The following is a 25,786-nucleotide window of genomic DNA, read 5'->3' as shown; positions in this document are numbered from 1 at the left end:
TATCATTTTTATCATTTTGTGGATGGTATCCACCGACAGCCTGTCTCTCAAAGCAGCCATGCTCTTAAATATGCATAACTTCAAGCCTTATTGAAGTGTTTCAGGTGAGGTATATAAAAATGCATCCCTGCACAGTTGTTTATGAATGTTGACATTAGCTACATAGACCAAAACTGTTGTTTTTTTGTTTTGTTTTGCATCATGTTTATTTCTGCTGTAAATTTTTAATATTATAATCTGATAAGAAGAAGCCAGATGAAAACACCAGTTTTCAGCAGCTTCACAGTTACATTTGATATTTTGCACTGGTCAAAAGAGCCTCCAAAGGAGTATTGGATTTCTTATGTAAACCCATTTACTGGTTTTATTGTTACTGCAGTTCAGAAAGAAGGTGCTTTTCCAGGTAAGTGAGAAGCATAATAATGGATTTTAGGATGTAGTCATCCATTGCTTCCTTTACGCACATCCTACCCAATGCATCCGTCTACCAATCAATCAGTGAACACTGTTATCTGTCTTTGATTTTAGGCCATATCACTCGCACTTCACATGCAGTATAAAAAGAGCCGATGTGCTCAGTGAGCATCAGAAGCATCACGTTTTGTTGTGCACTTCTTTCATACAGTCTTCACAGGTAACTTTTTTTATTTGTTTTAAACTTTTTAAACTTTAAACTTAGGTTCACTATATTTTACGTGACATAACTGTTTTTTCTTGTACACAGACATGTCAGGAAAAGGTATTGTGTTATGTGCGCTGTTGGTTGCACTCCTGGCATCCTGTGCAGCTGGAGAGTCCGACGAGACCAATCTGCTACAGAAGTTTCTTGCGAAGAGGGAAAAAGTGAGAGGCTCGGTTGTCAGACAGGAGTTGGCACCTCAGGCTCACTCCGCTCGGGTGGTGAGACGGGCGCACCTATCTGAGGATGAGCGGGAGATTGTGACCAAACAAATCATGCAAGCAATTTCAGGTATGCTGTGGGTCTGGGTGTGAAAGTGAAGTCTGTGCTTGTTGTTTGCTTCCTCTGTTAGGTGAGTGAGTGAGTGGGCAGAGATCCAGCGCTCAGATCTGTGTACTGAACCCTTGTGTGTGTGTGTGGTTCACGTAGGAATGGTTTGTTCACAGAAATGATGAACTCTGAGTGCATGTCGGATCGGGACTACCAGGGCTGGGTGGACTTTGGACGCCGGGATGCAGAATGAGACAATGCCAACAACAACCTGAGAGCTCAGATTCACTGCTTTTTGTTTGCATTTTATATGAAGTCAATGTTTTACTCTCAACTTTGTAAATAAAACTGTTTTGCAGAATTATCATAATCATCAAATCTGTCTTTATCCCTGGCATGAGGTAAAAGTGAGAAACTGTACTGGACGGAAATGCAAAGTTTTATTCACAGGTGGTACGATTGATACACTGACATATACAGCGGTGATGCTAACACAGAACAGAGCAAACAGTAGTTCAAAGAAACAGTGGTTTGGTTGATTTAAGTCCGAACACAAATCATTACAACCTGTGTTTTTGATTTCTTCCCTTTTTGATCCACGGTATCCTATGCCTTTTTTTGCTACAGTTAATTGTTCAGAAAGATTTCAAAGAAACATGCCCTTAAAATAATTAGGACCACACGACTTTAAATAAGGATTTCCCTAACATTGTGGGGAACTCACTTTGAATGCCCTAAATTGTTTTGATTTCATTTACATCCCAGACAGTTCAAAATTCCTGATGACATGAAATGCAGTAAAATTTGTACAAGTAAGATTTTCGGTCAACGCAGTGCACACATTTTCTTCTAAAGATAGCTGTCTTTGATGCTGCGTGGCAAACCTGATTTATTTTTGGTGAGGTTTTGGCTGAGGATAAAGCCGACGAGGTCAGAAATCCCAACAGCTCACAGGTGACACTATCAACATGTGTTACGTGAAAGCAGGTGGTGAACTGTGGGGCAGACAGCTGGAGGATGTTAATATCATCAACATTTTTTACTTCAGTCAGTGCATCATCTGTCAGCGCAAACACTTCTTGGATCAATTTCTCAAGTGTTTCATTCAGTACATTTGACAATCTTATATACAACATGCTTTTCTAAATGTAGCAGCTAGTAAGCAGAAAAACCAGAGTGTGTTTTAGTGCATTTGAAACTTCTTCAGTGTGACAGCATTAGGACTGGGTATCAGTACTCAATATATTTAAGGTATTGACCAAAATAACCCAGTACAAAGTAGTATCAAAACATCTCGAGTCACATAATATCTGCATTCCATCATTTTTATAGCCAGATCTAGAAAAACTGACGAGCTGACAGCATTGGTTTGCTTTGTGGTTTTGAGTAACAATAATTAACTGCAGTGTTTTTTTTTTTGTTTTTTTTTACTTTCCCAAATGACAACTTTGTTATATACACATAAGTAATGTTCCACTTTGGAAACTAAAAATGGGTGATGATGGGGTTTTTTTTTTAAAACCAGCAGCGAGGAAAATGTATACGATTACAATCATGAAACATGGTATAAAATTTATCTTCACGATGTTTCTTTTTTGTGTAAAAAGAAGCTAATTCTGCAGGTTGCAGTCAACAGAACGATGATTGGGTAATCAGGTAATTTTCCTGAGATGAAGATGTCACACACACTCAACTACTGTACACACATTCATAGAAAAGAATATTACTGTACACTACCGACAACTTAAAGTATGGCTCTAGCACATTCTGTGGCTTTAGTTTTCAAGACACCATAGCTGCGAGGTCCTGAACTGCCCAGTGGAGATCACATGTCTGGATACAAAGTCACTACGGTGAATGAGAGAGGAGGAAGTGATGAACAGTCCTCATCAAACTTTCAGTGGATCACTGACTTCTTCTCTCTCCCTCTGCGGCCCGTCATCCCCAAGGCTGCCACCCGGTGCAACCCCAGACCCTGAAGCTTCTCCACCAAGTTCAAACTGAAAATGTTCCCACTATCCTCCTTGTCCGAAGGCGAGCCCCCACCTTTGTCTTTTGCTGTGGAGAGTGAAGGTGCTGTGCTATGGCTGTGGTGCAGGTGGTGGTGGGGATAAGGAGATGCTGAGATGCCACGCTCTTGCAGCAGCTGCAGCAGTCCTGGTGATGATTTGGTTACATTTGTGGTGGTAGTGGTCTGGCATCCCGGGCCAAAGTGCTGCTGGTGGGATAGTGATGAAGTGCTCACGAGCTCACAGTTCCGACAAGATGGCAGGCCGAAAGAGTGAAGGCTGCCAACAGAAACAAAACAGTTATCAAAACAACCCATAAAATATAATGGATAGGCTGTTTCTTGTTGCACTAACATGCAGCAACATGCAAGCTTTTACACAAATAATAATTAAAAAAGAAAAAAAAGACAATATAAAAAGTTTCAGCTACTTCATTTGACGTTAGTGTCTGTCTATCATTGCTGTAAGATGGGTAAACATGATGTTAGTGTGGCGGCAGAGATGATACAGGATCTGGTGGTTTGCTGAAATGAAAACCTAGAGAGGGCAAGAGACGTTAAAACATTGTATAACAAGCCAGCGATATGTGGGGAGTACAAACACGTTAGAGCAGTGTTAGTAAGAGGTGACAGAAACACAGTGCGTGACAGACTAGCTGGGATCATTTAAACTCAGTCACAGCACAACACTGTAGTCCATGTCCTCATAGAGAGACTTCTTAAATCATTGAACTCTGTGTTTTAGTCAGTTCAAAAACACAACACTCTGCCTCTGTCTTTAATACTGAAATCCAGCATTCATTGAGCATCTTTGCAACCTCGACAACCTCGACTCTTACTTTGCCCTGTAGGCGACTTTTAGAGTTGGAGAAAGAGCCTCGACAGACGTTTTCTTCCACTGTGGGGGTAAAAAGCAGAAGTTGAGGGGAGAAAAAGCAGCATGCTAGACAGGAACTCAGGAAATATCACCTTAAAAAAATGTGGATTAATGAACATTGAATAAATTGTTCAAAGCTGGTATTTCAGGTGCATCACAGTGATACAAAATTAAGTTCAAGTTTAAACTTAAAGGGACCGTTCACCTTCTATCAAAATACATTTCTTTCCTCTTACCAGTAATGCTGGTAAGATTGTTTCGGTGTTGGTGTTGGAGATATAACCCATTAAGATATCTTCCTTTTCTTGACTACAGTGGAACGAGACGGCACTCGGCTTGTGGTACTCAAAGCGCCCCCCAAAAAAAATACATCTGAAAGACTTCTCTTTCCAGAAATCATGACCCGGTTACTCAAAATAGTCCAGACCTTGTTGTGAGCAGTTTCATTTAGGAGCTACTTTCTTTTTACCGAGCTACAGCCGCCAGCTGTATCACAGTGTTGAAGGACGCGTGCATATACTGCTAGCTCGCCTCGCACCACTGAGCCAGCTAAAGTTACAGTTCAGCCAAGGAGAATGTCATTAATGTTTACATCTTGCGCTATCACAAGAACGAGCCTCTCATCAGAAAAACACTTGGCAATTCACACCAAAACAATACGGATAGATACACAGCACTGTGGGTAAGAAAAAAAAACTCAGTTTGGATTATGGCCTGAACTTTACAGCTGTGAAAAAACACACAATATGCTCCAAAAAATCACAAAGGTACTGATACATTGCTTGTGTACCGTGAGTGTATTCTTACCTATTGGAGAAGGAGGGGAAGAGAAGGGAGGGTTGGAGGACTTGGCAGGTGGTAATGGTATGAGTGGGAGAGGTCTGAGGGAGGTTGGGACCAGATGGAGAGACTGCGACGTCACGGGGGGACAAAAAGCGCATTAAACTACACATGAAGAAAATGACATCTAATGAGAAACTACAAGAGCCAATAAAGCTGACGACTAATACTACACAGAATTACTACACAACTAATGGGATGTAAACAATGAGGAGGAGAAAGCTAGGAAACATGGATTTTAAGAGGGGTATAATAAAGCAAATAGAAATGATAACTGTTTATTATGAGTACAGTGTGTTTTACACGCGTCTTACCCATGCCATGTGCTCCAGAGAGCTGCGACAGGTCCGGTTCATCCTCTTCCAGGTCATTCAGACTGTAGACGTGCTGTATGTCGACCTCAAGTTCCCTGAAGTCTTTAGTCAGGACGCCCGGACGTGGATGCAGGATGCCTCCCAGGTTTGGTTTGGCCAACTGCTGCCACTGGTGCAGAGTCACCGAGCCTAACGACAAGAGTTTGAAAAATGTTGCAGTCGATGCAGTTACATGGTTTTTATACAACTGGATGAGGCAAGACACATGATGTATATAAATACATAATAAATCTAAATAAAGTCAAAGGAAGGAGGTGGATGGAGAAAGATGTTGGTAACTTTTGTTGTATGTGTCAGTGACTGAAGCATGGAGATAGCAATTACTTATATTTCAGAAGAGAACAAAGGGTTTCTGCAGGGTTTATATGTTAAATTCAAGACTTAACACATTTTTAATACCACAAAGAATACCACCTACGCCAACACGTAAAAGTATGATGGAAAACCTGAAGGGATGATGTGGTCCATAATTATATAAACACATTTCTCTACAAAAAGGATTGAACAGCATTCGGTTGTACAATCCACTGTCACAAAAATCCCACTTGAAGTTTCTACATGTGTGACATCAGCTGACAGCTCGCAGTCAGACACAAAAATATTTTTGAACCAAAAGAAATATAAAAAATACTTACGAAAAATACGTAAGTCTGGGACAAGAAAAAAATTAACATACAGACACGACAAAAAAGAAAACTTTTACTTTTAAACCTAATTTCAACTGACCCAAATTCAGTCAATAGATGTCAAAAGATGTGAATCAAAATCACAAATCATAAAGGTTTGTGACTTTACAAGGCATATGTTGATATGAAAATTGAGTGTTGGTATGTAATATTGTAATATGTTGCCTCAGTGGTTAAAGGGTCAGTGTGGAGTTTTTTCTTACGCAAACAAGTCATGTTTACATTCATTGTTTTCGTCCACATTTGCTTGGCTGTCAGTGTTACATGTATTTGAAAAACGTGGTACAAGAGTTTTACTTTGTGATCATGTAATTAAACTGTTTCTTGCTTCCTTTAAAAAATGTTTTAAATTTAAGAGGAGCACCGCTTTGCACCTGTGGCATTTAATTAGCATCACAGTGTAACAATCAGCTCTCTGTCTTGTTTGGATTTTTTCCAACACATTCTTATGCTCCATCGCTATTCCACATAAACCGTGATCATCTCCAAAAACAATTAATACAACACAGTATCATGGTTAAACTTTTACCTTCCAGAGGTTTGACGATCTGCAGGCGATCAGGCAGGTAGGACCTGGATCCTCCTGAGGAGCCACAGGAGTGCCGTGAGCTGCCGTTGGAGTAGTTGGTGCCCGTCGATGCTGCGGGGCTCGAGACCAGGCTGTCGTTTGGTGTCAGGAAGCCACTGGAGCCCTCTCCCTCCTCACAGTTTGCTGCCAAGGCATGAAGTTTACGCTCACGCTCCACCTCAAAGAAAGGCCGCTCAGAGGAGTGGTTCTGCTGGCGGGCTGACAGGCTGCGCAGGGCGGCTTCAAGGTCCTGGCCTCCTGGTGTGCCCGGCTGGCCCAGACGCTTTGGCCCACTAACACCGTGCAGACAGATGTAACAAAATTTCAGTTGCTTTAACCCTACTGACCATTAAGTAGGTGGATCCTCATAAACTCATGCTGCAAAAACATTTTAACTTGTAGTCAAGAAGGATTTTAAGTTCAAGCATGTGCACGAACACACACTCAGACAAACCTGTTGTCGTCTTTTTGAGCGTTATTGCAGCTGGACTTGTCCTCCAGAGTAAGGCTGGCATTGTCTGAGCCATAGTAGCTGGTTCGTGGGGTGCTGGTGCAACTGGAGCGAGTGGACGGAGGGCTGGAGCCTGGCAGACCCGGGGAGTGGCAGCGAGAGCGCAGCCTCACAGCCTTGTTCACCACCTTCACTGTTTCAAACACACGCCATGGATGGTTCCTGCCAGGAGAAAAAAGGACATGAGTTTTCATAACTTTTCACTGTTTCCTTTGTTCCTATTTCTTTATTGAAACAAGTAAACTGAAACTGTAGATGCCTTGGAAAACGATTAAGAGTCACAGCTCAATGGACAGCTAAAAGGCAGAGAGAGACCGCAGGGAGAAACAGCGTGCAGATCACATCTAACTCTGAATTAGATCAGATGACTAACATAACAAACTAACTAAGATGGTTTTGGTAAGTTTTTATGCCTCATATGAATGTAGTGTTTTATGAATTAAAAAGGCAATTAAGCTAAAGTTAATCTTATGTGAAAGAGAGAGATTTGGATTTTTAAGTTGTATTTTACCGTTTATTAGAAAATATAAGTTTGAGAATTGGCCAGGGTGGAGATAGTGAGTGTGAGTGTTTTCCACACAACTAAAAACAATCGAAAATCAATTTTCTTTTCTTTTTCTTCTAAACACGTCAAATGACCACGACACGGTCCTTTCCATTATCGTTATTTCTATGGGAGCCACCCATCAGGTGTGCTCAAGAGGAAACAGTTCATATGTTTAATATCCACTATGTTCAGTTCCAGTCAATAAAAACACTGTAGGTTTGCTCCATTTTTGCTAACTTTTTTTCTCACTTTCATTTAACTTCGGAAAAAAACCCATCTTTGGTTGTTTTTTTAAAACTTAGAATAATAAATGGTGTGGTTTGATCAGATTTGATGGACAGTTGCCTGGCAACATAAACAAATAAACCCCAAACTGTCATTAAATTTTCATTCAAATGTTGCAAAATCCAGATTGGTAAATGGAAATACTTGGACAAAACAGAGATGAAATACACAAATGCAGAAATCTCCAGTGTGAAACAATCAAAAGTGTGTTCATGTAGGACCCAGAGACTTCTCTTCCACTATCAACAAAAATAAAGTGCATTAAAGCCATCTGGAAATCTTAACTTCAACTGCTGTTTCTAAAGGACCGGACTTTAGAAACTCAATTCTAGATTCTTCAACTCTTCCTCTGCATTAAAATTCAAACGTAAACAAAAACACACAGACTGACAAACAGTCTACTTTAAATGAAAACAAACTGATGCTACAATCATTTGGTCAGCTAGCTACTTCCTCACACAGTGCACTGTAATATATTTGTCAAGTCAACATGAAAGGCAAGCAGAAGAAGAAGAAAAACACGGTAAGATTTTGTTAAATCTGTAAACAGAAGTCAACACATTCAGTGCACACAGCTTACCAAACAAACATTTTTCTAAAGGCTGAGGTGTAACAAAAGCTGTACTGTACCTTAACTTCCAACAAATTCAAATAAATGATCATGATTGTTAAACCAATTACAAATACCATAGACTTAAAGCTAAACTGTGCTGCTTTTAATCAAAAGTTGTTTTTCATTATTAAAGTTTTCTTTGATAACAGATGGAAAAGCCTGCAATACATTTACTGTGTGATTGTGAGTTTAACACTACTGGAATATTTCTGTCATTAAGGGAAAGCAGCGCGGTAATGCTGCAAAACAACACGGGCCACATGCAGACAGGCCAGCTGAGAACGCACAAGTGCTTGCACTTCAGCGGGAAATTCAATCAACTAATGAAAAATGTCAGAGGCTAATCTTGATGAAAAATAATCTGAGGAACCAGAATCAGGAATTAAAGCACAAGGAGGCCAGATTGAAGGAAGAAAAGGCTAAACTTCTGGATGAATACAGGAACATGCAGAGGACACTTGAGAGGAAATACTTGGCTGCTAAAGAGGAGATCAGCAGATTGGAGGAGGCTTTGAAGGCTGCTGAAATCAACAAAGCTTTCAGGAAGAAAGAGGATGAAGTGCCCCAAGCTTCTACTGCTAACAACTCAGAGGAGGAGGAAAGACCTGAAGAGGAACGCGTAGCCACGGAGCTTACAGACATACGTGTGGAGAGCCAGAGGCAGGAAAAAAGGAGACCTGGAGAGGAGCAAGCAGCCACAGAGCTTACAGAAGCACGTGAGGAGAGCCAGAAGCAGGAAGTGTTGATAGTAGAAAGCGAAACGCTGACTGAGAGGTTCCAGAGGCTGATGAGAAGAGTATTTACAAAGAGAGAATCCACATACTCAGAGCAAGAGACAGCAGAAAATACAATGGGAGGTCCTAGAGGTCAGGAGCAAGAAGGAGCAGACGAGGGAGAGGAGGTATGCTGTTTTATTTTAATTTATACTGATAGTTTTGCTCACTAGATCTAACAACTCATACTGTGAAAGCCATAATATAATCTAGTCTTTTTATTATTTTTTTTCCAGGACGTTGCCTCAAACAGGATGAAGTTTCCCTGCTTCCTCTGCTGCATCTCCTGTTTTTCACAGCAATGATTTGCTCTGCAGCCTCATGAGAAATAAAGGATACTAGTTTGTGACGAAGTACTGTCGTTTAGATGTTCTGTGTTTTAACCAGTGATTACAACATATTTCTTACAGGAATGAAAGGAGAGAATTAATATCAGAAAATATACACTTAAATATCAACACTTAAAGTCATTGTAAGTGATATTACAGTGACATTTTTGGACTGTCAATAGTGATGCATCAGTGTAGCAGCATTTTACTGTTATAGCAGGTCAAGACGGAGCTTGTTTATCTATTTTGGCTGGTTTACTTTAATTCACTTTTTAACCCGGTGCAATTATGCAGTAATTACAGCTGTCAGATGACAGTCATGGAGAAAAAAGTACCTCTAAAATCTTTGTAAAGTAAAATTAAAATTTAATTGAAAATAATCAAGTAAAATTTTAGGTTATTGTACTTGAACTAAATATATTTAAAGTGTGTGTTAATGCAGTTACTTTCCAAGACCTGGTGATGATGTTTACAATCAGAACAATCACAGTGCATGTCCAAAATATGAATTGTTTTCTGTGTATGTTACTTGGCGTATTTTACTGATATATATATCTACAACATTAAGCTTCATCTTGCATAATCTGTGAAATGTTATGCTTCAATGAGACAGTAGTATGTTCCTATGTTCTCAAATTATTGTATTTCTGACGTTCAATATAGTAAACTGAAAGATGTTAAATATATAAATATTGGTATCAGCTGTAAAATATTGACAAATTATTAACAAAATGCACCTCAATTCAAAAAGTAAAGATGCCTGTCTGCTGCCTCCACATGTCCTGTATACTATTAACACAGACAATTATATTTAACCTCAACTCTCATTGACATCATCTCAAAGTAAATTGGTTTTGATTTGGATCAACTCAAGACTTCATAATTGAGAACAGCAGCTTGATACTGTGTCCTGTCAGATCGGATCTACAGCAATAACAACAAATCTTTTTACCCACAAAAACGTCACAAAGCCAGTACTGCAGCATAATCCACTTTCTGCTTCCCGTCTGTATGCCCAGTTAGACAAAAACATATATTTCCACTAAAATATGACATGATAAAAAGCTGCCTGCTCAAGTCTTTTGCATGGAGACGATGGGCTTGCGCTAAACAGGCAGCAGGTTTCAAACTCCAAAGACAGATTATGAGTGGGGCTTTCATTTTACAAACAAAAAGGACCCATCAGGGTATTTCAGCATCAAGTTAGCCTTGGTGGCTCACATGAGCTAAATGTCCTGGGTTTTATCTAGCTAGAAATTGAGTGTTTTGGAGAAATTCAAGAAAAGTCTTCCACGCAGACAGTCACACTCACCTATACTCTGAGGGTGCCGGGGTGTCCAGGCCTTTTCGGAAGGTGCCCTCTATCTCGGCTGCCAGTGAGTCCATGGGGAGGACAGAGGCCAGTGCGGTGTACCGCTGCACCGTGCTGTTGGGTAGACTCTTATTCCGCAAGTTCTTAATGTCCTCTCGGGCCTCGCGGAGCATGTCTTCACACTGAGAGTACTTGTCCTGTAGGTCCTTGAGCTGCAGACAGAGGGAGACACATCTGTCAAAATGTAGTACAAAAAGGATACACTGTTCCATTAACAACGTCAGAGCTGAATATTGACATATTATGGGTAAAAAAAAACACACAGAGATTACATGCGTGTGGAAACGCAAATAAAAGGCTTTCTGTTTTCCATATGAAGGCTTTGAGAGTATCTGATTTTTAAATTAACAAAATCTCAATGACCGTAAAACTTCAAATAATAGCCCTGGCTATTGAACCACTGAACTCAACAGGCTTATATTTGGGACAGGCGTCTATACAGGACTGGCTTTTAATTCTCCTCACAAAAAAACTGTTCAGCAAAGATGAGAAATACAATGACATTGTTTCATTAAAAGTCTTTTTTTGCATCCCTCTTGTTTACTCTTGTTCACCATGCCTATTACTGCCTTCTTTAGTGCTTATGGTTTCAGCAAAATGAACTAAATGATTAAATTGTAGAGAAGTTTGTAGAGAGAAGAGAGTTTGTAGAGAAGTAGAGAAGCTTACCAAGCTAACCATATGCATAGTGTGTCCATATTGACAAACATTTATGTTTGCATGCGTTATCTGAGCAGCTAATTAACATTATCTCCAAAGAGTTGCCACCAACTTGGTTTTTTACATCCAAAGAACCTCTATAAAAAAGAACTGCATGGTAACCAGGCCTTTAATTGAGACAGGCCTTTGTTTGTGTTTATTTGTGTTGTGTAGTCACACCAGGCTGGTAAAAGGGACTGGGCATCTTGTTGGGAGGAAGTTTTACGGTATGCCTTGTTTGTATCTGCAGTGCTGTGTAAAACACAGGCCCGCTCATAAAACTCTCAAAGAGGTCTGGAGAGACAAAAAACTATTACTCTAGTGTGATCTTTGAAAATCAAAGTTTGATAGAAAATATAGGAATAAGACAGGAAGTTTTAAAAATGTCACATCTATAAACAGCTGCTGTATTTCTGCCCCTTTCTAACAAACATTGCCTTTCTCCAAATCTCCAGAGGATTGACAAGTGCTCCAGAGGTGTGGCGGCACAATGACTGGTTAAGTGATGAATGCCAATAAGTAGAATTTATGTTGGACTGATGTCCAACACAGAAAAACACTTTTGCTTGTGTTATTTATCTTCTGTTGCTGTATAATTCTAGAATTGAAAATAGGGTGCTGTATTAGGTGTTTTTCTGAATTTTGTGTTTTGTCAAGTGCCCACGACGACATATGGCAAAAGAAGGTTGGGTTTTCAAATGTTTACATACGACACCGAAGCATGTTTGAAGATACAAAAGTATGTTTTAGGTGTCCACATTTGGAGAGGAAAACAAAACTGAGCTACGGTAAGAATGTGAACTCTCAGTGAGTATATTTTGTCATAGTGCCTTGCCTCTGATTGGAGATTTAGCTGGCTCTCACGGGAGGCACTCAGGTGTTGGTTCAGCTCCTCATTCTCATGGGTCAGCTAGAGGAACACACACACAAAAGTTAGCAAAGTTTTATTGTGAAGTCCATGCGAAGAGAACATGGAAACATTTGAAAGCAAAGATAAGTATTCAAAGAGACCTAAAACAAAACTCTCTCCAGCTCCTGGACTGTAGAAATTTGTGTGTGTGTGTGTGTGTGTGTGTGTGTGTGTGTGTGTGTGTGTGTGTGTGTGTGTGTGTGTGTGTGTGTGTGTGTGTTTCCCTCACCACTTTACAACGAGCCTGCAGGTCAACAATCTGAGCGAGCAGTGAGCTGATCTCCTCCTGCTGTCGCAGAGAGTCCTCGACTTTCCGCGCAAGCTCCTCGGACAGGTCGACTACTTGCTTATTGACGGATGCTGAAACACACAAGTACCTGTGTGAATACACCTGTAAGTAATCATCTATGGAACATTTTCATGTACTGAAACAAGACGGTAAGACTTACAGAGTTCTTCCACACACACCATCATCAGCTCCTGTTCTTGCTCCTCGTAGTTAGTCGTCTCTGTTGTGAGCTCACTGGCCTGCAGAATGAATGCCAGTGTCAAAATATCATACTTTAATCCTTTTCCTTTTCTAATCGTTGCATCTCTAATCTGTGGCATTTTAAGGTTCTAAATCAATTTAATGCATGTGTTAATAACAGCACAATTGATTCAATCCTTAAATGCTTACACACATTTAAAAAGCCTGATGAAAAAACAACAGGGGGCATCCCAATAATGACTTATTTATGGTAAAAAATGTGGGGTTTTTTTTGCATTATGCAGTTTATAATGACATTGTATTTTGGTATTTTTAAGCTGTTTTTACAAATGTTTCTATATGAGTGAAAATGTTTAGAAAATAAAACAAAAGTCAGTTATTCCTGAAATATATATAATAATATAATATATAATATCATAAGTTAGATTATACAAACATGGCCAGAAAAAAGATGATGGGCATTTTCAAGTGTGCTATTTCATCTTGAATGAATGAGCAACTTTCCTTTTCTTTCATTCTGTGTGAGAACTTTGAAATGTTGGATACCTCCAATCGCAGTTTGCGGTTCTCGTCCTCCAAACCCTTCAGTTTCTGCTGCAGGAAGTCATAGTGGACGAAGTTGCTGAGAGAACTGCAGGATTCGTTCCTTTTTATTCTACGAAAAGAGAAAAAACATTTGACTGCATTTGACATCTTTGTGTTATCCTCACTGTGAGAAAGAAACTGAGCTTATAGAACACATCTGAGCAGTGGACAGTTATTAACTGAAGTAGCAAAACAAACATGTTTATTTTTCACTCCCAATTATCTTCTAACTAAGTGAATAGAAATGAATGTACTTAACATGTTTGAATAAGTTGCTGCAATGAGGAGAAATGTAAAGAGAGCAGTAAGGAACAGTCATTATGATTAACTGCTGATGGGAAAGCGTTTAGCTTAAAGCTTAGCTGGAAACTTTGAGAGGATCAATGGACACGTTCTGACGTACGTGTATTTACACACAGACTCAGTGCACTGATGATCCTAAGCCATTAGGGATCTCCTTTTTATCAGAGAATTACTGAAGCAGTGGACTGTTTTTCTACTGTTTTTTATGATAGAATTTTTAAACAGACTAATACTATATGTTTTCAAGCAGCTTGATATTTCCAAGTGGTATCAGTCCTAAGCCTCTGTGTGTGTGTGTGTGTGTGTGTGTAAACTCACTGTGAGTGCGATTCAGCGTTCTCGATCTCCTCAGTGCTCGCATAGAACTGAAGGAGATCGTCTCGCATCGAGAGCTCATGACGAAGTTGAGCAATCTGAAACATACAGTGAGGTGTCATCACCACATCGGTAACATCACAGATGTATTTTAGTGTGTTTTAAGGTTAAGGTTTCTACCTCTTCCTTTGCAATTTCAAGCTGTTCATCCAGCATTTCATTGCGTGCGGTTATTTCTTGGTTCTGTTTCAGGAGGGACTGACCGATCCGCGCTGCTAACTCAAGATCCCGCTCTTTCTGCAAAGTGATATATGAATATTGCATTTATTTCTCTGAACAATGCATAATGATTTCTTCTAAACACAAAGTCGGAAGAGAAATGGTGCCAATAAGGGTAACACACAGTGATGGTCAGTGAGGCAGATCATTTTAATCCTCCATAATCCCGTTCATCTGCTGCGTGTCTCTCTCTTACCTCCTCCAGTAGATGGCTGACTGCCTTGATGTCATGATACGTCTTGGTGACCTGGCCCACCCTGTCTGAGCACAGCACTGAGGGAGGAGGGGGAGAGGGGGTTAATTAATAGAGCAAGAGGCAGAGCTGTAGATGACACACTAGGTGTATTTTGACAACAACATCTTGCTGACTGTTTCACATGAGAGAGGGGTTATGAGCAATAATAACGAGCCAATAGGGAAGCTTTTCTTGCTCTTGACTGTACTCTTCTTCTATCTGTATTTTTCAAAAGCCACTGAACAAGCAAGCATTACTACAATAGAAAATGACAAGAAGAGCCCAGTTTTTACCTCTATGAGATATAAATGATTTATATTAAGTTATACTTTTGGTAAATAAGGTAGCATCACTGATTCTGACGTCAAGAATTAACCTCGTCTATTTCCCTTTGATTTTCTATAAAAGTTTTTTTTTCCATGTCTCTGATGAAAATGGATTATTGATTATAAATATCTAAAGATAGATGAACGCATGGAAAAAAGAGAGGCTTCCCTCATAAACATACCCTCTGTCAGACTTTTACTATTTCATAATAACCAGTAAAAACACCAACATAACACTCAGACTTAAAATATTATTCCTTATATGAATGAAACTTCAGAGTGGATCTTGTTTCCCCTTTAAGTTACCACAGCTACGGACATGCTGCTGTCCATGTAGTCAGCCAGATACTGATCCTCTTAGCTTGATCCCTGTTAGCCCAGATAAGACACCAATAAGGACCTCGTTCTCCTGGATACCAATATAGCTCATTGGGGACTGTGGAGGCTAAACTGACAAAGTATTCACACCAGCAGGACATGTACAGCATGGAGGGGATAACAGAGACTAACTCCTGACCTGCAACTTTGTTTACATCCTGGACAATGTTTTGTTTATGTCCACTTCAAAGCCAATAAGAGTGAAGCAGTGTGGAAGACCAATAAGTCATTTCCTCAGATCAGACTGATCTAGCATTGACGTGGTTCTTAACTGCAGCCAATGTACTGTACGTGAGCAAATCAGTGATGTTATAATCGTTAGTAATTTAAACATTACCCAAATATTAATTTTATGCATTTTTATAACACTATCTGCAGTTGTAAGTGTTGCGCTTTCAGAGTAGATTTAATGTGAATACCACCTTTTACCCACTGATTCATCTTTGTTCAAGGATGTACAAAATTTCCCCGGACTAGCGTTCAATTCTGAATGGCACTGCATGCCTCTATACCAAAATGTGTTGTGTAATCTTACTTTGGTACAAAGCTTAGCTGCACTAAAGAGATGGGAAGCTGCCAGAAAACGAAGCAATTAGATTGAGTTCCATTCGTTTGGCCTGGAAAGACCGTGATTGGATAGACTGGATTGTATCAGTGTCTAATCAGCCTAATGAAAAGGCTGAACCACAACACTGCACAGTATGAATTGTATAACATAAATCAGCTTTGTAGCAGTCTGATGTGATTTACTGTAAAGTTGGGGTCCAATTTTTATGTTTATGTTTCCATCTCCACTGAGTAGTTGCAAAAACAAAAAGTGTGATAGTGAAGAGTTTTTCACCCATCACAAATAATCACAATGAACATCATGAATCATGGACACTCCTGCAAATGCTGAATCGGGGACACAAAGGTGACACTGGTATTCTAATTTATTCAATTCATATCATAAAACAAAACACCAAATGTGATAGTCACAACAATCGTCAAATTCTTCATGTTATTTTTAAAGCCAACATGGATGAGATGTCCTTAAAGAATAATGACAAAAATGACATTTTTCCCATGTTCTCTACACATGGACTTTACAGTAAAACTCTAGTAACTTTAGTCTCTGTGTTGAGGAGCTGCGAATGAGGAGCTGATCCAGCACCTGGATTTACAATTCCAAAACCAATGGGCAAACTCCACTTGGGCTTGCTGATATGAAGAAACATTTTTTAAAATGCCAATATATTTTCCCCAATACCTCAATATTGTGACAACACCGTAGATGTGACTATTGATGATTTCCAAAATATTTACACTGTGATTTTTGTTAAAACATCATTAGCAATATACATATAATCACTCTGTGGGAACATTCAAATAACAGAATAGACTAAACAGTCTGGTAAATCACTTTACCGTAATTTAGCCTTTAACACGAGAAAAAGACTACATTTATGATATAAGAAATCGATATCCAAACTCTGAGACGACATCTACCTTCATATCATGATATCTATAATATCGATATACTGCCCAGCCCTAAACTCCACCTGATGATGAGGATCCTGTCATACGACCAAAAATTCTGATATTTCTGATCTTGTAAGCTGGTCATTAACATTCATTAAATTACTTAAAATCAGGGGGTACACCAAACTATCTTGTTAATGAACGATAAACAACAGCCTAAATTACACATAATTACATCTATGTTTGACTTCTTGAGCATTAAATGTGTGTAATTACCAAAATACATTCTATACATTGACAAAAGGTTAATCAGATAATAGCCCCACTTCCTTAAATCCTATTGTCCTTAAAGTGGATTGCAGCACTTCTACTAAAAGCTGTTTACTGAATGGCTTTTTTGCACTTGAATAAATGCCTCCTTGAACGAGCACCTGAACCGTCCATCCACATAGTCGCACCTGCCAAAATACCTGATCTATTTCCACCTGACCTGACTGCCACAGCGTATCAAACAGATCAAGGAGATGCTGTTTTGCCAGCTGGAGGTTTTAAGGTTTGGGTTGAGCTAAATCCAAGCAGTCCTGAAGTGCTGGTCTAATACTGTACCTATGGATGAACCTTGCCGACTTAGGTATACTTATGACGTCTGTTATGTTGTGCGGATCAGACAGACATGGATGAGCTCATAGTTTCACATTGATCCCCTATTGATCTCGACTGTTGTGAAGGTGCAGACTTGACAAGATTGGCAGGAGCTAAAATTCATCTCACAAAGCTTCCTGATGTAAATCTGTCTGGACATTTTTAGAGCAGTTAAAGAGTTAATAGTCTTACATGTATACACATTTTACCATACTTATATCATTTTTACTGTTAAGAAATAGGAGGTTGTGATTAACAATATCAGTGTCACATCCATCACTTATATAAAAAGAATTACACCTGGATTATAGCCGGAACATAACATGGTTGAATCAACACAATGCACAGCACACACAACAATGTGTTACAAAAAACAACTTAAGTATATGTGCACTGAAAAAATATTTATCCTATTGCATAACAGCGAGGCCAGGCATTAGGTTTTTTGAGTGTCCTGTTTTTTTTGGAGAGGTGCCTATGTCGCAGTATTCGTGCTGGTGCCAGCCACATGCCCATTTAGACAAAGAATGCCCGACACAGATGAGAAACAGAGCAGACTCCGCGCTCACTTTAGCTGCTCCGTTAAACATCAGTGCCAGCATCTTTTTAAATCTTAGATGTAAAACCATGTTCTTTATTATAAACACATAAATCAATTTGGAAAAAAAAGCTGTAACACGATTAAATTGTGCCAATAAAAATAGCTCTTCACAATAAACCAATTTACACCCTGAAATTATATTATTTATGGCACATTCTTTTACATGCATAAAAAGTCCGACATTGCACTACAAGAAAAGCAAATACAACTGACACTACAGGACTGAAACTAGGGCAGCAGCAGTTATGTACCTGCACTCTTTGTTCTTCTGAACCACAGATCACAAAGTAGAGGGTTTGGGAACCTTCACCAGCAGTCATTTGTTTGAAAGAGGATTTGGGTCGTTTATTACATCTTAATTAAACAATCTAATCTGTTTCCAAATATACAAACCCCCCTATGAGATCTAAACCGTATCAGAGAAGATGATATCGAAAAGGTGGACACTGAAGCATATAAATACTATTTTCTAATTTTATGGTTCTGACCTCCATATAATAAGAACAGAGGTGCAAAAGCAAACACAAATTCACCATGATAACTGCTGACATGTACGATGAACTTGACTGCGCTGCTGCAGTGTGCATGCACACACACACACACACACACACACACACACAGGCTGAGTGACCTTCACCACACAAGAGGAAACTGAATATATTTACAAAACTTAACACATCTCAGGGCACTTTCATGTTGAACTGAAGGAATCTCACTTCATAAGTTGCAAACAAGCATTTTCTTGAATGGTAAACATCAACTATGTGATGCACCTTCAATGACATCACTGCACCCTGCAGTACATGCAGTGCACTATAAAGTATTAAAGCGCTTAGATAACCCAGACCTGGACAACGTGACGCACAACAACACACGTCCAGAGGGCAATATTTGACTTGCAGGGCAGAGTGGCCATTAACCTTGACACTTTATGCTTTACATGTCATTTTTCTGAACTCTGTCTTCTAATCATGTGCTCTACAAATCACTGACCCTTCTCTTGTGCATGCCATTTCCTTTCCGCATCACGCACTGACTTATCTCACCTTGCGTCACCTCCCGGCAAAGGCTGTCCTTGTTGTTGTTGTTATTATTATTATTGCTGTTGAGGCATTTCTCCTCCTCCTCCTCCATTACTTCAACCACAAGAATGGAAGTGCTCTTCTCTTCTCCCTCCTCCTCAGATGCAGAGGTACTCCACACCTCCATGGTAATTGGAGAAAAAGTGCCCTCCACCTCTCCATCCATCGGTTAAATCCTCTCTTCTTCTGATTCTACTTCTGAGTGTACACTGCGCTGTCACACACCAGTTGTGTGTCTGGCATCATTCTGCTGGTCTGTGTGTTTGGGAAAAACAATATCCACTAGCCTGTGTAAGTGGGTGTGTGTACACCCGTGTTCCTGTGAGCAAGAGAATCTGAGCTGCTCTGTGTTAATATATAATCCCTCAGACTGGAAGGGACATCTGTCGTCATGCCTGCCTCCGTTCACCTGGCCACGTTGGACTACCGGGTAAGAAGAGAGGGGAGGAAGAGGAGGAGGGGTGAAGGAGGAAGAAAATCTAAACCAAAAGCCACAAAGGCTGATATTGATCACACTGACCGTGTCAAAGCACAAAAATACAAGTTTGATTAGCTATAATTGGAAAAAATCCTTAAGGATGGGGATGCTGATGCTGCTGAAAAGGATGCAGCATTAAACCCACCCACCCCTATGGAACTGAGGGAGATGGTAGGTTCCACCCCTGCCAATGGCAGCTCTTGATCTGTGCACATACGTAACAGCAGATAAAGAGAGAGGACTCTGCGTAATACTGGTGCAGACAGAGCCACACCCACTTTACAGGGGTCTGATGGGAGAAATAGAGTGATACAGTCTGAGGCTGACTATTCTGACTGGAGTCATTGAGAAAAAAATGTTAGTTTTTTTTATTTTCTCTGTATTAAAAGAATATTTCCTTTTTTGCAATACTCAAAGATGAAGTTGAATTGATAATAATATCTGTAAAAATGTGAGCAAATTATAAGAAAATGTTCTGTTTTCACCAGATTTTAATTCCAATCATATCCAAAAATGGAGTTTCCAATGAATTTTCCAGTGAACTCAATGAGCAGCAGTCATTGTCATCATATACACTGTCTTGTCTCTGTCCATCCCCTGCCCTTGCAGTCACTACCCGAGACACAACAGTTTTTTTTCACAATCAAATATTAACCTCCTCATTCATTTTTCAGCAACAAACTGACTCTTTTCAGGTCAAGTACAGCACGCAAGAGACAGCGGAGACTCCAATCAATCCCTGCGCTCTTTCTTTGTAAGCAGTTCTTGTTTGACATGTTTGCACATCTAGGCTGAATAAAACGCACATGCTTTATTGTGCTCTACAGAACACTTCAACCAGTTGAAGCTCACAGGCCAATGTTAGACCAGCACAACTAAAAGTGCTGAAAAGGAAAAGAGGTTATGAGGAAGTGCAGTCTCAAGTACTTTGCCCACAATAACAAGGTCTTTAAGTCACCTCCCAGTAATAAAATTCTGCACTCTGCTTTGATTCAATCTTTTTTAGGCATCATATCTTCTGGATCATTAAGATGAACATCATATTTACGAATATATTCACAAGGGGGAGTTTGTTACAAAACACAGGCAATTAAGAATCATTTCAATGAAGTCTTGATAAATCAAGTGAACTCACGATTGTAACTTAATGTGAAGATGTAATAAGCACCATATCACCAGTACGACAATCTGCAAACTGAGAGCTGATATCACAAGTCAATATTTGTCTCAGGAAACACCCTGTAAGGTCATTTACAACATTGTTTGACCCCTGAAGAAATACAGCGCTGCACAACAATTACGTAGTGCTCATATTTCTTTGCTAATGTACAAATAATCATTATTTATTAAAGATCAGACATGCACGCAGTCTGCCAACTTCTGACAAACTTCTAAGAGCAACACATGCTGCAAGAAATGCTTAAACCTGACATGCGAGCTCCCTTTGCTGCACTGCACGTCTAATTTGATTTGTAGGTATTTCCAGTGAACTGTTTGTTGTGGATCAGTAGTTTTACATGTCATTAATCATATTTGAGGTGTGACTGAAACATTTGCTGAAAAGTTTCCTTGTAATACTGGTTGTGCTTTCCATTGAATTGAGGTTTATACAATTGTAACTACAATCTTGTTAGGTTTTAAAAAAATGTTTCCCATGCTTTGTGAGAGAAAATGTGTTTGATTTCCATCTGTTATGGAAAATAAAATGTCTACATAATATAATATACATGTGCCTGTATAAAACTACTGAAATTGAGAATTTGGGAAAACAAGCAGCTATAGTCAAGCATTTAAAAAATCTACTTCAGCAAGAGATGTACCTTTAACCTGCATTAATAGAATTTTGGCCATTTTTATGCAACGCAACAAGCTGAAAACACAACATTAACCTATTATTACCTTTTAAAGTTCATATGAAAAATTCTTTAGCAAATAATTGCCTTATAGTCACAGCCACAAGACTCAAAGCAACCTCAGCATTAATTTAGAGTCATCTCCACTCGCTTCTGAGAGAAATATCTTGCTCTTCAGCTGCTAAATGCTCTGATGTGTTCACCAGGTAATCACTAAGGGTGTGTGTCTGCTGGACAGGTAGCACACAGTAGGTTTATCGGAGCTTTTTCACTGAAATCAACTGTTTGCTGTGATGAGAAACAAGGATGAGAAAAAAAAACTGAGACTGATTCACAACAGAAAGGCTGGGGCTATAAAACCAAAACAATCAACTGCCAAGTGTCAAAGCACACCATAGAGTGGAATGCAGCGAGTCAGGGGTGGGACGCAAACGCCATGCAAAACTAGAATTAAAACACAAACAGATGGTGCAGGAAGCAGTCAGCTAAAGTAAAGAGTACTAAAAACAAACAACACCATATGCCACCTGCCAAAAAGAGTCAAACACTGCAGCATGGCACAGCATGGCACAATCTGCATGGATCAAGTTAGTTTGTCCTGCTCCTGATAGGAACATGTGGCTTGGCACCAGCTGGGGACAGCCTATCTAGCATTATGAGGACGCAGACATAAAATCTCATGAAATCCTATCACTATAAAGCAAGGTCATCAGGAAGAAAAGGATATCTTGGAATAAAGTTCACATAGTCAGATCTTTCCTGAGAAACCTTTTAAACAGAGCTACATGCTAGTTGCCCTTCTTATTTACTAAAAAAACAAGAATGTAAATGGCTATGTAACAGGAGAAAGACGGTAAACAACTTATACTTACTACTTCTACTTACTTTCTGTTCTTTCAGATCAAAGTTTTTTAAAAGAGCTGTATGCAAAATTCAGAAAATATCTATGATTGGGGGGCTGATCCAGGATTGTTTCCACGTGGCTCTCAACATTTGGTGGCTGAGTCAGCCGCTAACAGCTAATGATGCTAACAGTGCAAAAAGGCAAACAGTGCTACAATGGCAACAGTGCTGACTGAGCTAACACTGTTAACCTGTGGGGGAACTGGAGGGTGGGCGGTGAGTGTACTACAGAGCGGCTGCGACTAGATAGTGAGATACATACACTTACATGCAATGACACACACAAACAGCCAGCGTCAACAAAAACAGAGAAGCTCGTTGTACAACACACATAGGTAGTGTGACTTTATTATCTGCTAAGGACGCCATTACTCCACTAAATAATTACATAGTAAAAAGTGGTATGCTGCTTTTCTATTGATGTTCTAAATGTCCCTAACAGCTCCTTCTCAGATATCATTGCAAAGTAAACATGGCAAATATTTGCACATTTACACTTGAATGTTATGTGTTGCTGACCAAACCACTGATTTACTGATTTTGCATCGTGAATATCAAAGGTGTTAACATTTAATATACATTCAAATGACTACAGAGCAGAACATCTCAGAGGTGTGTCTAAGCTAGAATAAAAAGGTGGTAAGCCTTATAGTAAATAGGGTGTGGATGCACACAACCTCCCATCACCCCACAGGTCTAGACAACCTATGCATCTAATCATAAACCCTTTCTGGGTTGCGGTGGCACCTAACTTGCCAACAATGTCATCATGGTGTCAGAGTGGCCAGTGGGATATGCTGTCTGTAGTGCTGCAGTGGAAACTGCTTAGGAGGCCAAGTGACGGCAGGTTAATCGGCTTGGTGACATTTTGACATCTGTGGCTCACAAATGTGGCAGAGTTTGTGGAGGAGAGATTATGCCTCACACACTCAGGCCATCAAAAATACACATACACTTAAGTTCATTGTCAATTCTAGGCAAAATATGAGAATAAAGGAATAGGCTTCAAGTAAGTGAGTGTAGTGACCAGGGCTGAAACTAACAATTTAGATATTTTCAACATCAATGTATCTTCTGATTAATTTCATGGTTAATCAATTATTCTTTATGTCTATAAAATGTCAGAAAATGTTTTTAACGCAATTTATTAAAAACTAAAGCAACATCATCAAGTTACTATTTTTTTTTATCAAAACAACTCTCCAAAATCTAAAAATATTAAGTTAACTACAGAATAACAAAGAAAACAGTGTGTCTATAGAACTGGGAAGCTAGAACAGAAGAATGATTGGCATTTGCTGTATGAATTACCGCTGAGTATTTTTCTGTTAATTGCCTCAATAGATAAATTATATAATTTCAGTGCAAATAGTGACTGCCTCTCAGTGTCAGGCTAGTAAGATGGCCTCTCATGAGAATCCTAAAAAGAACTTATTTGATGTAAAAACATCGCCAATACAACCTACTTTGCAATTATTTACTGATGGTGACTTTGATGATAGTAATATAATGTAATGGTTTTAGAATTCATTCTCTGGGGGAGCTGGTCTACCACAATTAAGTTTCTGGTGAAATAGAGGAGATAAAACCTGTGTATGAGTAAATGCACCTGATATATCAAAGATAGATTCAGTGAAATTCATTGATAAGTGGAATGATATCCCTTTATTTATCTTTTTAAATATAATTCTTATCCATAAAGATGACAAACAATGAGATGCACACCTTTAATGCTTTGAAACAATAAAGAACAGACCTGAAACTATCAGCAAAGATAACTAGTTTTTGCATTCAGTGCATACACCAGATCAGTTAGAATCCCTCTCCTCTTTACAAGAACAAGACTGGAAGTTTCGAAACAGCTGACAGAGATTGATGGGTGAAAACAATCTCCAAAATAGGCACACCCTCTTATTTGCATTCATGCCTTCTTTTTAAATTTATTCAAGCATCTGCCAAATATAAAGCTGCTGCCTTCAACTTCTTGGAAAACCATCAAAAGTGGCACATTAATTCTCAACTTCACCTACGCCAATACTGAACTTAGGCAAAACAAAGTCTAAAAATGAACACAAAGCAGCAGTTACACACATGGTAGATGAGGCTCAGTATAATGGCTGCATTATGGGAAAAGAAAACACAATGTAATGTACAGACACACTGCAAGAAAATCCCCGAAAACAAGGGTCAAATCATTTCAAGTTACACCTCCCCAGACTCTAATGTATCACACTGTCCCAAAATCTTCACATCAACTGTCAAAAGGTCATTTGTGAAGCATCAAGTGGAGCTTGATGTCAATTAAGCACACCATCACTACACACAATAGTGTTTGTTAAGTGTATAAAACAGTACTCACAGAAGTACTTGAGCGTCTCTTCAATCTGCTCATGTGTGAGTCCCAGAGCGACTGTTGGGGGCAGCAGAGGGGTGTGCAGCCAGTCGTCATTGTCGTATCCAAACACACTGTCTGCTCTAAGAGTGTAGTTGGGCTTCCCCTCTGATAGGAGGCTCACAATCTCCAACTCTGGCAGGTTTGAGCAAAGGTCTGAGTGTGGGGAGTGTGTGTTTGTACATGTGTGCATTTGTAAAAGATTCATGAGTGTATGGGTTTATGTATGGGGAAAGAAAAAGAAAGAAAAAGAAAGAAAGCAGCACTTTAGTAATCACAATTAGACTGACATGACGTCTACAGTGGCACACTGCCCTCTACTGATAAATGTATGGACCTACATTGCTCTCTTTCTCCAAGTACGCACTATTCAAAAGATATATGTGAAACTACCGTATGTCAGCATAATGAATTTGCAGACTGATAAGTGAGGTAAGTTTTCATTTATATATATACTGTGTATGTATATATATATATATATATATATATATATACAGTATGTATATAATATACTCATCATTTATAGTTATCTTTTTTTAAATACCTGTTAAAGTTGACACATCGTGACAGGATCGCTGTCCCAAGTCCCTGAAGTTCTCAGGTGAATCAAGATGAAGAGGCTGGGGGTCCACATCCAGGGCCCCCGGCGCCTCCCCCCGCCCCTCATGGAGGGAGAAGGCTGACTGGGAGTCCAGGTGGGCCTGTGGGGGCCAGGAGGGAGGAGAAAGAGGAGCAGTGGGAGAAGAAGAGAGGGGAGAGGAGGCAGGGTGGGACAGCTTGACAGGGGCTGGGGGGTTCAGGGTGAAGGCCAACTCAGAGTTGGATGTCCCGCTGTGGGACTGAGGCCCCCTGGTGGCTCACGGAGACAACGCAGGCTTCCAGGACATCAGGCTGTGATTGGCTGAGAGGTAATGACTAAAGAGAGGAAAATACAAAGAGGGAGTGAGGGGAAAGAAGAGAGTAGAAAGTCAAATGTTAATTAGAATGCTAAGAGAACTATATGCAGAAATATCTTTGATATTGCCCTTTAATATAACACTAATATTACTGATATTTTGCTAAACAATACAATGGTGTGATGACTGTGTGTTTTCAATCTTTCAGATTTTCCAGCAAATGAAC

The 25,786-nt window shown here is 39.6% G+C and overlaps 2 protein-coding genes across 3 annotated transcripts; one reads left to right on the top strand and one right to left on the bottom strand.

Annotated features, from left to right (window-relative positions):
• The first annotated feature begins 285 nt into the window (after positions 1–285).
• Positions 286–1,626, top strand: LOC121942144 (uncharacterized). Of its 2 annotated transcripts, XM_088075763.1 has the most exons (3): positions 286–634; positions 725–970; positions 1,126–1,626. In XM_088075763.1, the coding sequence occupies exons 2-3, from the start codon at positions 727–729 to the stop codon at positions 1,200–1,202; spliced, it is 321 nt and encodes a 106-aa protein (XP_087931889.1). In that variant the 5' UTR covers positions 286–634; positions 725–726; the 3' UTR covers positions 1,203–1,626. The 2 variants fall into 2 exon arrangements, with proteins under 2 accessions (XP_087931889.1, XP_042341204.2); XM_042485270.2 differs by having other exon boundaries at positions 286–970.
• On the bottom strand, positions 1,371–25,521 carry hap1 (huntingtin associated protein 1; the record flags this gene model as incomplete). Its single annotated transcript, XM_042484483.2, has 15 exons — positions 1,371–3,237; positions 4,642–4,744; positions 4,989–5,177; positions 6,264–6,595; positions 6,757–6,975; positions 10,673–10,884; positions 12,267–12,341; positions 12,571–12,701; positions 12,791–12,869; positions 13,378–13,486; positions 14,038–14,132; positions 14,215–14,331; positions 14,510–14,586; positions 24,632–24,820; positions 25,209–25,521. Coding segments are annotated over 15 exons (2,631 nt in total), but the record flags the coding sequence as incomplete, so codon positions are not given.
• Between the last annotated feature and the right edge of the window lie 265 nt (positions 25,522–25,786).

This window comes from Plectropomus leopardus, chromosome 3 (genome assembly GCF_026936395.1).
Source record: "Plectropomus leopardus strain MGB_pleo_1.0 chromosome 3, ASM2693639v1, whole genome shotgun sequence".
Classification (NCBI taxonomy): domain Eukaryota; kingdom Metazoa; phylum Chordata; class Actinopteri; order Perciformes; family Serranidae; genus Plectropomus; species Plectropomus leopardus.
Note: the sequence above shows the minus strand (reverse complement) of the source record. Positions and strands in the feature narration are given on the sequence as shown.

What these genes read in the sequence shown, in the direction of transcription:
- LOC121942144 (XM_088075763.1), top strand. Translation starts at nt 727, where the DNA reads ATGTCAGGAAAAGGTATTGTGTTATGTGCGCTGTTGGTTGCACTCCTG. An exon ending in AATCATGCAAGCAATTTCAG is followed by an intron (nt 971 to 1,125) that starts GTATGCTGTGGG and finishes GTTTGTTCACAG; the next exon opens with AAATGATGAACTCTGAGTGC.